The sequence below is a fragment of the Haliotis asinina genome, chromosome 8 (genome assembly GCF_037392515.1).
Source record: "Haliotis asinina isolate JCU_RB_2024 chromosome 8, JCU_Hal_asi_v2, whole genome shotgun sequence".
NCBI classification, from domain to species: domain Eukaryota; kingdom Metazoa; phylum Mollusca; class Gastropoda; order Lepetellida; family Haliotidae; genus Haliotis; species Haliotis asinina.
This window is the reverse complement of record NC_090287.1, coordinates 42,584,665-42,597,892: the sequence shown is the minus strand read 5'-3', so window position 1 is coordinate 42,597,892 and position 13,228 is coordinate 42,584,665. Positions and strand designations below refer to the sequence as shown.

The 13,228-nt window shown below is 41.9% G+C and overlaps 1 protein-coding gene across 3 annotated transcripts in view; it reads right to left on the bottom strand.

The window, feature by feature from the left end:
• LOC137293533 (centrosomal protein of 128 kDa-like) overlaps nt 1-13,228 on the bottom strand; it is a 68,061-nt gene that overhangs the window by 25,271 nt on the left and 29,562 nt on the right. For all 3 annotated transcript variants that reach the window (XM_067824137.1, XM_067824136.1, XM_067824138.1), the window contains exons 4-19: nt 10,359-10,439; nt 9,594-9,766; nt 8,758-8,830; nt 7,949-8,062; nt 7,598-7,684; nt 5,343-5,417; nt 5,131-5,248; nt 4,838-4,995; nt 3,906-4,171; nt 3,445-3,619; nt 3,189-3,308; nt 2,830-2,961; nt 2,039-2,113; nt 1,533-1,619; nt 1,190-1,249; nt 981-1,067 (exon numbers count right to left, since the gene is read on the bottom strand). In XM_067824137.1, coding sequence (XP_067680238.1) covers nt 981-1,067; nt 1,190-1,249; nt 1,533-1,619; nt 2,039-2,113; nt 2,830-2,961; nt 3,189-3,308; nt 3,445-3,619; nt 3,906-4,171; nt 4,838-4,995; nt 5,131-5,248; nt 5,343-5,417; nt 7,598-7,684; nt 7,949-8,062; nt 8,758-8,830; nt 9,594-9,766; nt 10,359-10,439 — 1,881 coding nt within the window. The remainder of the gene's footprint in view (nt 1-980; nt 1,068-1,189; nt 1,250-1,532; nt 1,620-2,038; nt 2,114-2,829; nt 2,962-3,188; nt 3,309-3,444; nt 3,620-3,905; nt 4,172-4,837; nt 4,996-5,130; nt 5,249-5,342; nt 5,418-7,597; nt 7,685-7,948; nt 8,063-8,757; nt 8,831-9,593; nt 9,767-10,358; nt 10,440-13,228) is intronic.

Genomic DNA, 13,228 nt, shown 5'->3' with positions numbered 1-13,228 from the left:
TGGAAGCTGCTGTTGTCCTGCATTTTGATAACCACCCCCTTGCCAGTCGGCCAGTATTTATGCATGATAATACAGTACTAGGCATCGTTCCAGAGCTGTTACTGCATACTTGCAGAACAAGGCAGTTAACAGATTATCTTGGCCTGCGAGAAGCCCTGATCTCATCCCAATTGAGCTTTTATGGGACCATCTGGGGCGTCAAGTCCAAGTAAGGGATGGCAGAGGATTCCAGTGATGCGCATTCTGCGTTTGATTTCCAGCATGAGGAGGAGGGTTGCAGCAGTTTTCTGTGCCAGGGGAAGATACGCCAATTTCTTATGTCACCATTACTGCTGGCTTGGGATTTAACAATGAATGTTTAATGAGACCTTTGTGTGCGTTGGACCTCAGACATTGTGTGACCATAGTTTTGGACATGATTATTGATAACATTTTCAGTGCCCCCATATGACCGTCAGTAAATTACAGCCGAAAGTAGCAGCAGTGTTGGTAGTTGATGGACTGACACTTTAGATGGTTCAGTTAACGAAATTAAAACCATGTGTTTAGTTTCCATATCATGAATGACCAGTGTGTTGTGTTAAACACAATCTTATGGCATGAAAATGGGTGGTGCTTAATTAATGGTCATGTGTATACTTAAAGATCACTATGATTATATTCATTTGAACATCTTTTAATTCATTAATAAATTCACTGGCCACCAGGACAACTGCAAACGTATCATTCAGTAGTCCTTATGAATTTTAACTAGTCAGGGACCACAGCACTATGTATAAGACACGCTGATGGGGCAAAACACATGAAAGAAATATCTATCTCAGTTAACAATGGACATTATTCATAAAGAAAATGTTAAAGACTGACTTTAAAGAATTTAATGGTTATCCCAGGCAGTGGTTTTGACATTGTTGTCCTTACATCAGATAGCTATAAACATCCCTTCAATTTCAGTGGGGTGACTGGCATGCCTTGCTCACCTTGAGTGCTTGAATTGTGGCTTCATATTCGACATGATCCCGTTTGAACCTCCGTGACACTTCATGCATAGTGTGTGCCTCTCTCACCTACAGGAGAGCCACAGGATTAAGACATACACAGACCTCACACCTCAGACTGTAGCAGAACTCTTTCTGAACATGGAATGAAACAAATGTGCTGCAATTTGAGTGCCTATATATTAGCTTACCTTGGCTTCATTAAGTTCAATCTTGATGGACTCCATCCCATGCTGGTGGCCTGACCTCTCCTACAACCAAATGTGTACTCCTTAGTCATTTAGGCACAGTCAGGTACAAAAGGGATTTCTGTAGTAATGTGAATGGAAAGTGTTCACTTTCCAAAAGACTGAAGTTACATATTTCTTGTTCTTAGCCAATAATGAGTGGGGTCTCAGATGGGAGGCTCATTTGGGGTCTGGGAGGGGGAATGTACTGGGTCTGACATGTGCCCCGCCAGTTAGGCTGTACTGGGGAGGGAGTGAGGGATGTTGGACTGGGGTCTGAGAGGGAGGTGAAGACAGCATGTTCTACCTGAAAGAGCTGCCTTTTGTACAGTTCAGCCTCATCCTTGGCAGCCTTTTCTCGGTGCTGCAGCTCAACCAACTTCTGCTTCAAGTCCTGTAAATCAATGACACTTCCATATATACAGAAACAATTACAAAATACATGTCACAGGTCTTGTCCTCTGTACGTTAGGAGATGGTGTTTGTTATATGAGGACATGAATTTTGAGATAAAGCAGGACCATGCACAAAGAGTAAAGGTCAAACTTTAGAATCTATGTGTTGTGCTTTACTACTATCTAGACATACACAAAATAATATTACATAGGGAAGAAAAAAGAGTTTTCAGGTTGCTGTACGTATCAACAACTCCATTTTGAAAACTAGTGGCATAAGATGGTCCAAAATGGGTATCTAAATATTGCTGTTGTCACATCAGGATACAACTAGACTCAGAACTCTGGAAAACATTTGGGAACTGAGATGGGAACTTTCAGCTTTATTGGTCAAGTAATTTTGAACCAGAGTACTTACATGGACTTTAGCTGTAGATTGAGCATTCTGCCCCGCAAGGTCAGCCTTCACAGTACTCAGTTCTTTCAGCTCCATCTGGAAGACACACACTTTCGCAGTCAGTACAAAGGTCTGGCATACTCTCCCTTGCTTCAAAGCCCACAACAAAGTATATCAGTCACATTGCCAAGTGCTGAAGTTTCATGCCCTAATGTAGCACTACCTAATTCAAAGAACACCAGTCAAGCTACTCTGTGTAACAGTACCTTATGCAAAGGTTTATTTGATCATTGTTTCACTCCACATTCAGCAATATTCCAGCTATATGGTGACAGTTATACAAATAATGAAGTCAGGACCAGACAATCCAGTGATCAATTATATGAGCATCAATCTACACAACAGGGATATGATGACATATGTGTCAACCAACTGTGCAAGCCTGACCACCTGACGCCATTACTCGCCTCTTGTGACAATCATGGGTTGTTGATGACCAATTCTAACCCGGATCTTCACAGGTATTATTACACAAAGTAGGTATGTTACATTCACCTAGTGATCATGACCTTTAACCTTCAAGAATTGCCACATGAATTCCCCAGGGACATGTGTAACAAAATAAAAAATCTTGTGCCACTAATTTCGGCAAACATTTTCAAATATTTCCTGTTGACAGTCAAAATTCTTGAAAGGCAAGCTACCTGGAGATAGGTAGGTATTACAAGGTACCTGTACTGGATTCTACTGAGCCATCTTGACAACTGTAGAGTTTTTAAGGACACACACTTGCTGTTGAAACTGGCACCTACCTGGAGCTGATTGGCCTGATCCTGGGCCAGGAGATGAGCTGCTTCTACAGCTGACAATTTTTCCTCCAATCGATGCCGCTCTGATGAAACATCTGCTGACCTTGATCTCAGTGAATGCAGCTCATTTTCCATCTGACCAAGACAACATTGTGAAAACATGTAATGTGATAAATTAGTAAATCTTTATTAGACAATAATTGCTGATGAATTCATTAGTGTGTAAGAGAAATATCTACTTCAAAGCACTCCATTCTGATACTGATTTGGAATTTCAGTGATTTCTTTTTTGTACAAATAGGTAAAGAACAAGGGCTTCCTCTACCAAAGAGATTTTGTGACATCGAGAAAACCAGAAATACCCTGTCAGCAACTGTGCGCAGGTCTCGTAGCTCCTTCTCAAGATCAATGCGTAGAGACTTCAGCTCGTTCACTTCAATATCCTTGAGACGAATCTGCTCATCTTGTGCTGCCCTCACAGCCTGAAAATATGTTCAGCATTACAGGACACCACAGCCCTCATTTCGCTTTCTGGATTAGAAATACAAACTTGTAATTTAACTGGGATTTTGAGTTTTATGGTCTCACGAAACAGGGTAAATCTGGCTCAAAGCTTACCAAGGCGTCTCCAAGTTCCCTCTTGAGGCTCTCCAAGTGTATGACTGTGTTGCTGGACTGATGCTTGCTCCCCTCCATCTCCTTCACCAACTGCTCATTGCGCTGCATCATCTGCTTCCACGCATGCTTCTGTCTGTCCAGGTCACGCTCCAGCTGCTTCACCTTCATCTTCCATCTGCAGGTAGAAACAGTGCAAGGATATAGAACTTCTCTAGATTACTAGCTTGAAATGTAGTGCCATCATGTAGTACTGTATGGAGTCTCTGTCTATCCTACTGTATACTGACATGCTATACTACTGTCTTGAAAGCATTTTATTCACCATGCCTTAAGCATGATAACCGGTTACTCAGGTGTCCTAGATATTATAAAACACAACAGTGCCTATCAGATCCAACACACTCTCTGACTGTGTCCTGGACATGTAAACCTTAACAGTGCCTGTTGGAGTGAATACTCACTGTCTGACTGTATCCTGGGCCCGTGTCTTGAACTCATCCTTCTTCTTCTCACTTTCATGAAGTGAGAGTTGAGTGTTCTTCAGCTCATTGGATGTCTTTTCAAGCTCTCGTGAGGTGTCCCTGAGTCTCTGAACAACATCCTCCAGCTGTGTATTTATCAGCAACCGGTGTCTCTCTGTGTCATCAAGACGATCTCCTGTTGCCTTTAACTCAGTGATCAGCTTGGCATTCTGCTTTTCACGGTTCTCTAAATCCTTTGTCAGTGTCTGCAAATGTATCATGTATATGACTAAACTGACTCCAAGCTGGATTATACTTTGACAACATTTCCAATCCTGTCAAATCCTTCATCAAGGCAAGAAAATATGAACATGCACAATGTGAAAGCAAAGGCTTAATTACACCCTCCATAAAACTCATTCTAATTATGTAGAGATATCAGGTTCTCCCATTGCTGGTCGTGCCAGAATGAACTTTCATCCTGCAAGTCACAGTGCTGCTTACATGCAAAAGTGAAATTCTGAAGATGAATTCTGGTCATGCAACCTAAAACACAGGCATTCCAAAAGGCAGTAATCTGTCTTTCAATTCAATAGAACATACATCTGAAATGGAAGAGCTTTAAATGGCTGGTAGGAAGCACTGTCATACTGTCATACACTCTTGACCACCATCACGAGACTAAGTCTACCAGAATGTTATGAGTTCAGTTTTCTCATTTTGTACTGAGTGAACTTTGTAGTGCATCAAGTTTGCAAAGGGTCCTTCTGACTTTATCAATAATGAGTAGTAAGTACAGAGATCTGATTTTAAAGACACCTAATTTGATGGTTTGTACATATAATTTGACTTTTTAGTTGGTTCTCCTTGCAGAGATAATCAAGTAGAACTAGTCGTCAATACTCAATCCCAAGTTGATGAACTGAGCTTACTTCAATGTGGTCAGAGAGTTGTGCTCTCTGTCGCTCACTCTTCTCCACAGCTCGTCTCAGTTCATCCACCTCTGTGATGGCTCCAACTGACCTGGCAAGTTCTCCCCTCAACTCATGAATCTCTCTTTCCACACTTCGCCTACCATCCTCTTCGTCCACTGAAAACAACAAGTGCCAATACAGTTGAAGGACATGTCATCATAATTCTATCAGGTATTCATCCTAACAGAGCCAACGTACCTTGGACAGTTTATTGTCTAAATACATCCACACATACATATAACCTGACTCACTAGTTCGCCGTTTCCTCTTATCTCTCATCTCATCCTCCAGACGAGCTTCCTCCATCTTCATCTTGAAGTGAGTTCGCTCCTGGTCAGCCCTCATTAGCTGTGACCTCAGATCTTCTACCTAAACAGACATGGTCATGCCAAATGTCATTTCACAATAGTCTTCATGTGGAGAGGTATTCTGCAAGTCAGTTCGCCTTGGAGACTTTACTTACCTGATGTTGCAGAGCTGTCCGGCTTCCTTCGCTCTGGTCCAGGCGACGCTTCACACCATCTAGTTCAGACTCAATCTGGACAAGTAACAGGAAATATCATGGACATAATGTATAGCACCATTTAACTGATACAAGTATTATCACTGCCTGATCCTATCAAATGGGAGCAGTCACCTAAACAACAACACATGTTACTAATGTCTGGGATAATCAAGGGCCAATATTCTTTTGTTCAAATCAACAAATAGGGAATAAATTTGTATCTTTAAAGCACAGACATGTTTTTCCTTTGGCTGCAAGAATTCACTCAGACCTCGACTCAATTCAGTTTTTTATACTGGACCCTTGATTCAATCATTTTTGATTTGATTCTTCATACAAGTAAAAACATCAGATTTTGTTTAATGCTTGGCTTTTCAATTATGAGATCAATCACTATATTTATGCAGAAGCAAATATACCCCCACCCTACCCCCCTACCAAAATTTATGTTTGTAGTAACTGCAACTATCCCCTGCATGTCACTTAATAACACCCCATGATGTTTTAGCATAATATCTTAAATATCCATATGTACAAAATTGCCGACCCCCTCCACCTCCACAGAACAAAATAGGTGACCCTCCCTTGAAATATCCCACACTCACCCATGCGCCCACCCCCATGCAGCTGGGATATGATGACATGTATCAACCATGTCAGCGATTGTGTAGCAAAATCGAAGTTGAGTATTAAAAGGTTTTAAATTTCTGCTCCAGAAAGGAACACTACCACCATGAATTTGCTATGAAAAGAGGAAACTATTATCACTTATTCGGAAATTCAGAACTACCAAAAAGCACCAGTTCATTGCCAGACCAATGTATGTGAGAAGTTTGGTGAAGAAATACTGAATAGTTTAAAATTCTGCTCAGAAAAGTCCACCCGAACCAATTTCAGTCTAAGTCAACACTTTTCGCCATGGAAACGCGAAATGTACAGATATCCAAAACTAATAGCCAGGAAAACTAAACATTAATCATATGATTACTGAGTAATTCCATGAAACAAACAAAAGTCACTATACATATAGGTTATCACGCTCGTGTGTTTGGAGATGGTTAATATCCTGCATTAGGAATAAACATTGTATTTAGCGAGACTTGGCGAGCTAAATACGTAGTGTTTATTCCTAATGCAGGATATTAACCATCTCCAAACACAAGAGCTTGATAACCTATTTATCATACAATGTCATTCTTACTTTATAATTTTAATAAAATGGGATTTCATTTGCTGCAGACCATGAAACTAAATTTCATGGGATGTACATGCATATCTATGACGTCGCTAATATGTGCGTAGTAATACGTGATGTCACAAGCTTGGTGATGCACGTTTGTACTGATCACCCATTTGAGTGTGTTACGTCATCTAGTTCCAAGTAAACTTTTATGCTAAAGAGAGCGTTGTTGTCAACAAATCTTAGCTTACGTTTGAAAAACAGCAAAAAACCTTGTGTGGAATTTCAGAAAATTTCAATTACCCTTTTGAACACCAAATACACTTTAATGTTCGTGTGACATTGTGCACCTGGATTCCTATGCCGTCCTCTCGCTAACACTGACAGTCAGTCAGGAAACTGTCTTTGGTATCTTCGCAAGCCTATGGATTTCTATCTTCGCTTCATAATCTACTCCATCTATCACAACCAGGCACAAATTTTCTGGGATCAAAGGACTGACAGTACTGTAACCATGGCCGTCAATCCAGACACGATCACCAACCCTTGACGCCATGTTTGTTTACACTGTGAAAGTAGTCCCTAGAATTTGCATATGACCTGTCTAATTTGCATTGGTATCCGCATATGACCCCAATGGATACCGAAAATATCCATTGACTTTATCCTGCCAAGAACACTATCCATTGTATGATAAATAGTAATACATTCCATTTAGACATGTTTACCTCAGTGCTAACTTCCAAAAAGCACTGAAATGGGAAATAGAAAATTAAGAAAGGGCAGGTAACTCCAAATTATATTTTATCTATTGAGACGTATTTCCTTTCACACACCAAGCACTATGTTGAAAAGCAAAGAGCAGGGAACTTAAATATTAAAAAAACCTATTCATAAGTACCTTAGAGAATATCATCAGTGTGTAAAGTCTCATTTCTCTAACATTAGTTTTTGAGAATACATATCCCCATTGAGATATGGGTGAACTACCAACATCACTATGACTGAGTACTGCCGTGTTCACCAGCATTACCTTGTGTTTCTGAGTCTCAGCATGGAGGTACTGGCTCCGTATCCGTTCATCGATGAGCATAGGCAGCTGTTGCTGCTGTTGTACTGCCTGCACAGACACAATCAACATCTCATCTTTTCACATCATAACAAGGTTTGGCTTCATACATATATGAAGCAATACAAATTGCTCAGAAACTGCAAAAGGTTTCAAACACAACGGTCAAATCCAGATAAATATTTAACACATCATGAAAAACAAAACATATGCCTTTTGTCCAAAATTAATTCATTTGAATTTTAGTCAGCTGATCTAACATGTTTCTGAATATGGCTCATCAATATGTAAATTCTACACATAATGTTAACTGACATTTCTCAGCTCTGATGAAAGGGTCCCCAAATCATCAAGTCTTTCTGTAGCCATTTTGTCTGTGCGCAACTCATTCTGTATCTGCAGCAGACGGCGCTCCACACGGTTGTCAATCTGAAACAATGACATAGCAGCAATCTCATAGCAACAAGCACTCCTTACAAATGACGTCCTGATTTTCAGGTATCCATGTGGGATTTGGTGGATTGGGGGTACAGAACAACAACAAATGTTTGGACAATGTCCATCTGAAATTGTTAAATAAATTAAGATTCACTGATCCACAATAAATGCTTTCTGTAAATAATGAAGTTGGGACCAGAAAATATATCCAGTGATTAACAGCATGAGCAAGGGTCTATGAAATGTGCCACCTAAATCAGCAAACCTGACCACCTGATCCTGTCACTAAAGACCAATTCTAGCCCGAATCTTCACAGTTCAAAATGTCAAGAACTTTTAAGGACATGATACCTCCGAGATATCCAATGACCACTTGAGTGAGACAGGGTTAAATACTGACAAAACCATAATGCATCTGCATCCAAGAATAGTTGATAATAAGAGCAATGATGACACACTATCAATAGTATCATAGAGTGCCAGTCATAGTACTAGGTGATCAAATGATCTTATCTCCCAACATATGCCATATACTATATTCATGTAACAGACAGAATCACAGTTCATTCATAAACACAGAATGTTAACAGCAATGCCTTGTGTTTATGACATGACACAGATATTCAGGGAGCAGGACCAATACACCTCACAAACAGTCAACTATGTAGTTGCAGTATATTACTCACTGAATCACTGGAGGACATCTTCTTCATGCTGTCTGTTATATCCCGTAATGAACGCTTCGTATCAGTATCATACCTGCAGAAAAAAAAAACTGGACGAATGCAGTATTCCTGCAGACACTCACAACAATGCCAGTTTCACACCTAATATATCTCCCCTACCTGTCTTTCATCAACCATTCTCTAACTAAATTAGTAAATAGCTCCCTTACACGTCTCTCCTCAACCATTCCTTCACTATATAGGTCCCCTACCTGTCTCTTCACAACCATTCTTTCACTACAGTGGAAGCTGCCTAAACCGGCACTCATTGTGACTGAAGAAATGATCCGGTTTAGACAATGTGCCGGATAGCAGGCTGACGATAAAGCCATGGAGGGGACTGAGATTTTTGTGCAATGTTGACAACTTGATGGATTGGACACGTTTGTTTTGACAGCTTCCAATGTAAATAGCTCCCCTCCCTGTCTCTCCTCAACCATTCTCTCACTAAATAGCTCCACTACCTGTCTCTTCTCAACCATTCTCTCACTAACTCCCCTGTCTCTCCTAAACCACTCACTCACTAAAATAACTCCCCTACCTGTCCCTCCTCAATCATTCTCTCACTAAATAGCTCAGCTACCTGTTTCTCCTTTACCTTTCTCTCACTAAATATCTCCCCTACCTGTCTGTCCTCAACCATTCACTCACTAAAATACCTTCCCTACCTGTCTCTCCTCAACCATTCTCTCACTAAATAGCTCAGCTACCTGTCACTCCTCAACCATTCTCTCACTAAATAGCTCAGCTACCTGTCTCTCCTCCTCAACCATTCTCTCACTAAATATCTCCCCTACCTGTCTCTCCTCTCCATCTCCCTGTTGAAACTTTCCTCCAGCCTCAGCTGCTCCGAGGACAGGTCACGGACAGACTGATGAATCCCGTGCAACTCTTTGTTCATATCATCTGCAAACCGCACCATTGCTTTCCTTTTCCTTTTGGTGTTGGAACTAGGAGAATCATTATCACTCTGTAGAATATAAAGAAATCATTCACTGATAATGCTGATAATAATAATAATAACAATAATGATGTGTATCACCACATGTAAGGTGTGTCTTTTGTTCCTAGAATTAGAGGGCTTTGTAGGGGGGTCACCTTATGCAAGGAGTGGATGATTTCTTATTTGCTTCTGACTGATGATGTCAACCAGTGTCCAATAGGCACCGATGTTGTTTGACAATAAAACTTCACATTGCCTCCAAAATCACTGTTCCAAGAACTATTTTAGTACATAAGCTGCCACTGCATATGAATTCCATGGTCACATATTCTACAAAGAAGAAAAAATCAAGGGTATATGAATTAGCATCAAATATGAAGATTTGTAGGAGTCACCTTGTACAATACTTCTGTTGCACTACCATCAACATACAAGGTATATGCTCAAGGGACACTTTTTCCCTGGTCAGTGGAACAGTGTACAACCAAAGCTGACTGTAAGGTGTCTGAAAGTTAACAGTTATACGGCCATCTGTTCCCACAAGATACTTTTTCACTGCTGGTTGAACACTGGCAATTTTGAACATTTATTTTTTACAGTATAAAGCTTATGTCCATACCCCATAATCTCTCTCATAGAGTGCCTCTCGGTACCTCTCCTGACGGATATCCTCATGAGTTCGGTCAAGGTCATCTCTCAACTGCAAAATGAAGCAACTCTCAATAAAGTAATTTTCTGATTTCATACTTAACCTGGCTCAAGCTTTTTATGCTTAACTCCTCCCTCTATGCGAAGATGGTGAAACACTTGAAATCCCTTGAAGTTCCCTTCTAACTGAAGTGGATACACTCTTCCACTGGAAGCCTCCCTTTCCAACCAGTACGTTCAGATGACCTGCCATGCTTGCCACCCTCTCCGAATCTCATATGCCCACCATGACAATAACTGTGAATTCAGTGTGCCTGAGAGGGGCGGTTGGGGCTCCACGAGTCAGGATAAGTGTAAAATATCAAATTTATTCACAAAATTACATGTTTTTCCTTATCTTGACTGATGCTTATTACGCTTACACAATCCAACGGAAATGGCTATGGGTCAGGCCACGCTGGATTCTGTTGACTGCCATATAAGTACATCCAGAGCTTACACTCCCTTCGGAAACTGTAACAGCAATAGTTTGGCCTTGTTCTTCATTACAAGTACAGTTTCATAATCACTCATGCTAGCCTGTTCAAGACATGTGCATTGACTCTCAACCATTATATTCCACAGAGCCTCTTGGTCTCAACAATTCATGTGATAAAAGGGTGAGTGAAACTAACCGTCTTTGTGGAACCGTTAGTTGTGAGCACAACAAATGGCCCAAATTGGTGAATGCCAGTGACATCCTCTGTGGTGATGTCCCGTAGACAGTGGTTGACACTAAGAGTAGTATAGGGAATGGGGGTTCTGGATCACTTTCAAAAAAAGTCTCTACAACGCCTTATTTACTAACTAAGGCTTTGGTTGGGCCCTTAGCTCTTGCTACTATTACCCCTACTACAGTGTGTTGGTAGGAGGTAACACTGTGCCGTACGGTACGATCAATAATTCTTCTCTTACAAACCCCCTACCCGGCCCATCCCTCAAGTAGTATAAGTTAGGTTCGTCGGCTTTCATATCCACTTTATCTATGTTGTAAGTTTTGACTGACCATATAGGATCGGTGGCCCGCTTACGGCTATCACCATCGTGTTCCCCCGGCTGGTATAGATACCTCACTAGGGCCCTATCTGGTATCTGTTTCTCCTTCCCACGCAATGGAGCGGCCGACTCTGCAACTATTGATTTTAGTTTGATAGCGTCTGCCGGTTTCTTACCGGTGAGACGGGTGACTTCATGGTTGATTGCCGACACCACCTTGGGTAACCTCGTGACCCATTCAGTCGATCGTTTTCCAGGGGTGGCCATCTCCCTAGCATACTGATGGCCGAACAAGCGCTCAGCCAAAGTCCTATTAAATCTCTCAACTATGGCTTGGCTGCGATGGGCTCTGGCCGTGCCACGCCTGACCTTTGTATCGTGTTTGGCTAGCAGTTGTGACACGGCACCCATGAACTCCCGTCCGGGGTCAACTTGCAGCTCTGTTGGCCACGTCAGCGGGCTGCGTTTGTATATGCGTTCGAATCCTCTGGCTACCTGGGCCGAATCTTTCGTGGTCAAGGGTTCGGCTTCCTTGTAACGACTGGCTACGTCCACTACGGTTAAGGCATACTTGTACCTCTTGTCGTGGGGTAGGAACAGTAGGTCTGCCTGGTGAACGCTATTAGGTATGTTAATACCGAACCTCCTTCTAGGCACGTAGCGTGGTGCCGGCAAATAGATCTGCCACAGGGCTTGTTTTTCAAGCCACGCTTTGGCTTCCTCCGGGGGTACTCGCGCTATTTTAGCTAGCTTATCTACTGCGCTAGCTCCTTTCCAGTACCCACGCGGGCTGTAGTAAATAGCCTCAAATTTTTTCATGTCCATACGCGTATGTGTTTATCCCATCAATAGCTATCCAACGTTTCGTGTCCATAGGCGACAGGGACGTCTTGTTTATAGTCAGTCCGTATATCTTATGTCCATCACTTCTAAGTGTGTTCATTTTATGCCTAAAGGTACGGGTCTTGAACAGGGCTTCCTTGAATCTGGCGTGTTTGATGTGTTGTTTCACCACATACTTCTTAACCCCCTTAGCCTTCCGGATCTCACTATTGTCGGCTTTCAGTATGGAGTACATCTTAGGTCTCAAACCTATGTACTCGGCTATGGGCGTGCCAGCACACTCGTCCTTCATCTTACCTAGGACCTTTTTATTTACCGTACTGTGTATGGCATGGGTCTTAGGGTAGTCGCTGGTGTCGTATAAATCGAGGTGTTTTTTCATGTCCTCGTACACGTCCTTGGTTCGAATTTCTAACAGCAGGGAATCCGTGTCAGTGTACAGCACTTCACACCTGTCGCCGTACTGTTTCTTGAGCTCGTTGTAGTAAAAGTCGTACATCAGGTGTTTGGATAAATCGAGGATGCTCATCCCCACGTAAACAGGCCGGTTGAATTTTATGTGGCTTTTCTTCATGTGTAGGGCAACCAGGTTGTCTGTGAATATCTTACTACGGTTGAATACCGGACTGACTATCAATCTCCTGAGCTTGTCTTCCTCACTCGACCGAACCAGCTTCACGGTCACGCGTTTCCTCAGGTTCTCCATAGTCTTACCAAACACCGAGTTGTTCATGAGCTTGTAGAGATTTTTCTCAAAATCACTGGTGGCTTTTTTTCGTAGGTCTGTGTTCATTCTGATGTAGGGCTCCATCCATGGGCTCTGGTCGAACATGAGCACCCTGTGTATTTTGGTCAGCCTCATACCCAACGACAGGTACAGCTGTAGGTTGCGATAGTGAACGATGTACTTGGTCTTATTCATTAAGTTAGGAACGAGTTTTTCAACGTCTGTCACACGCCCAC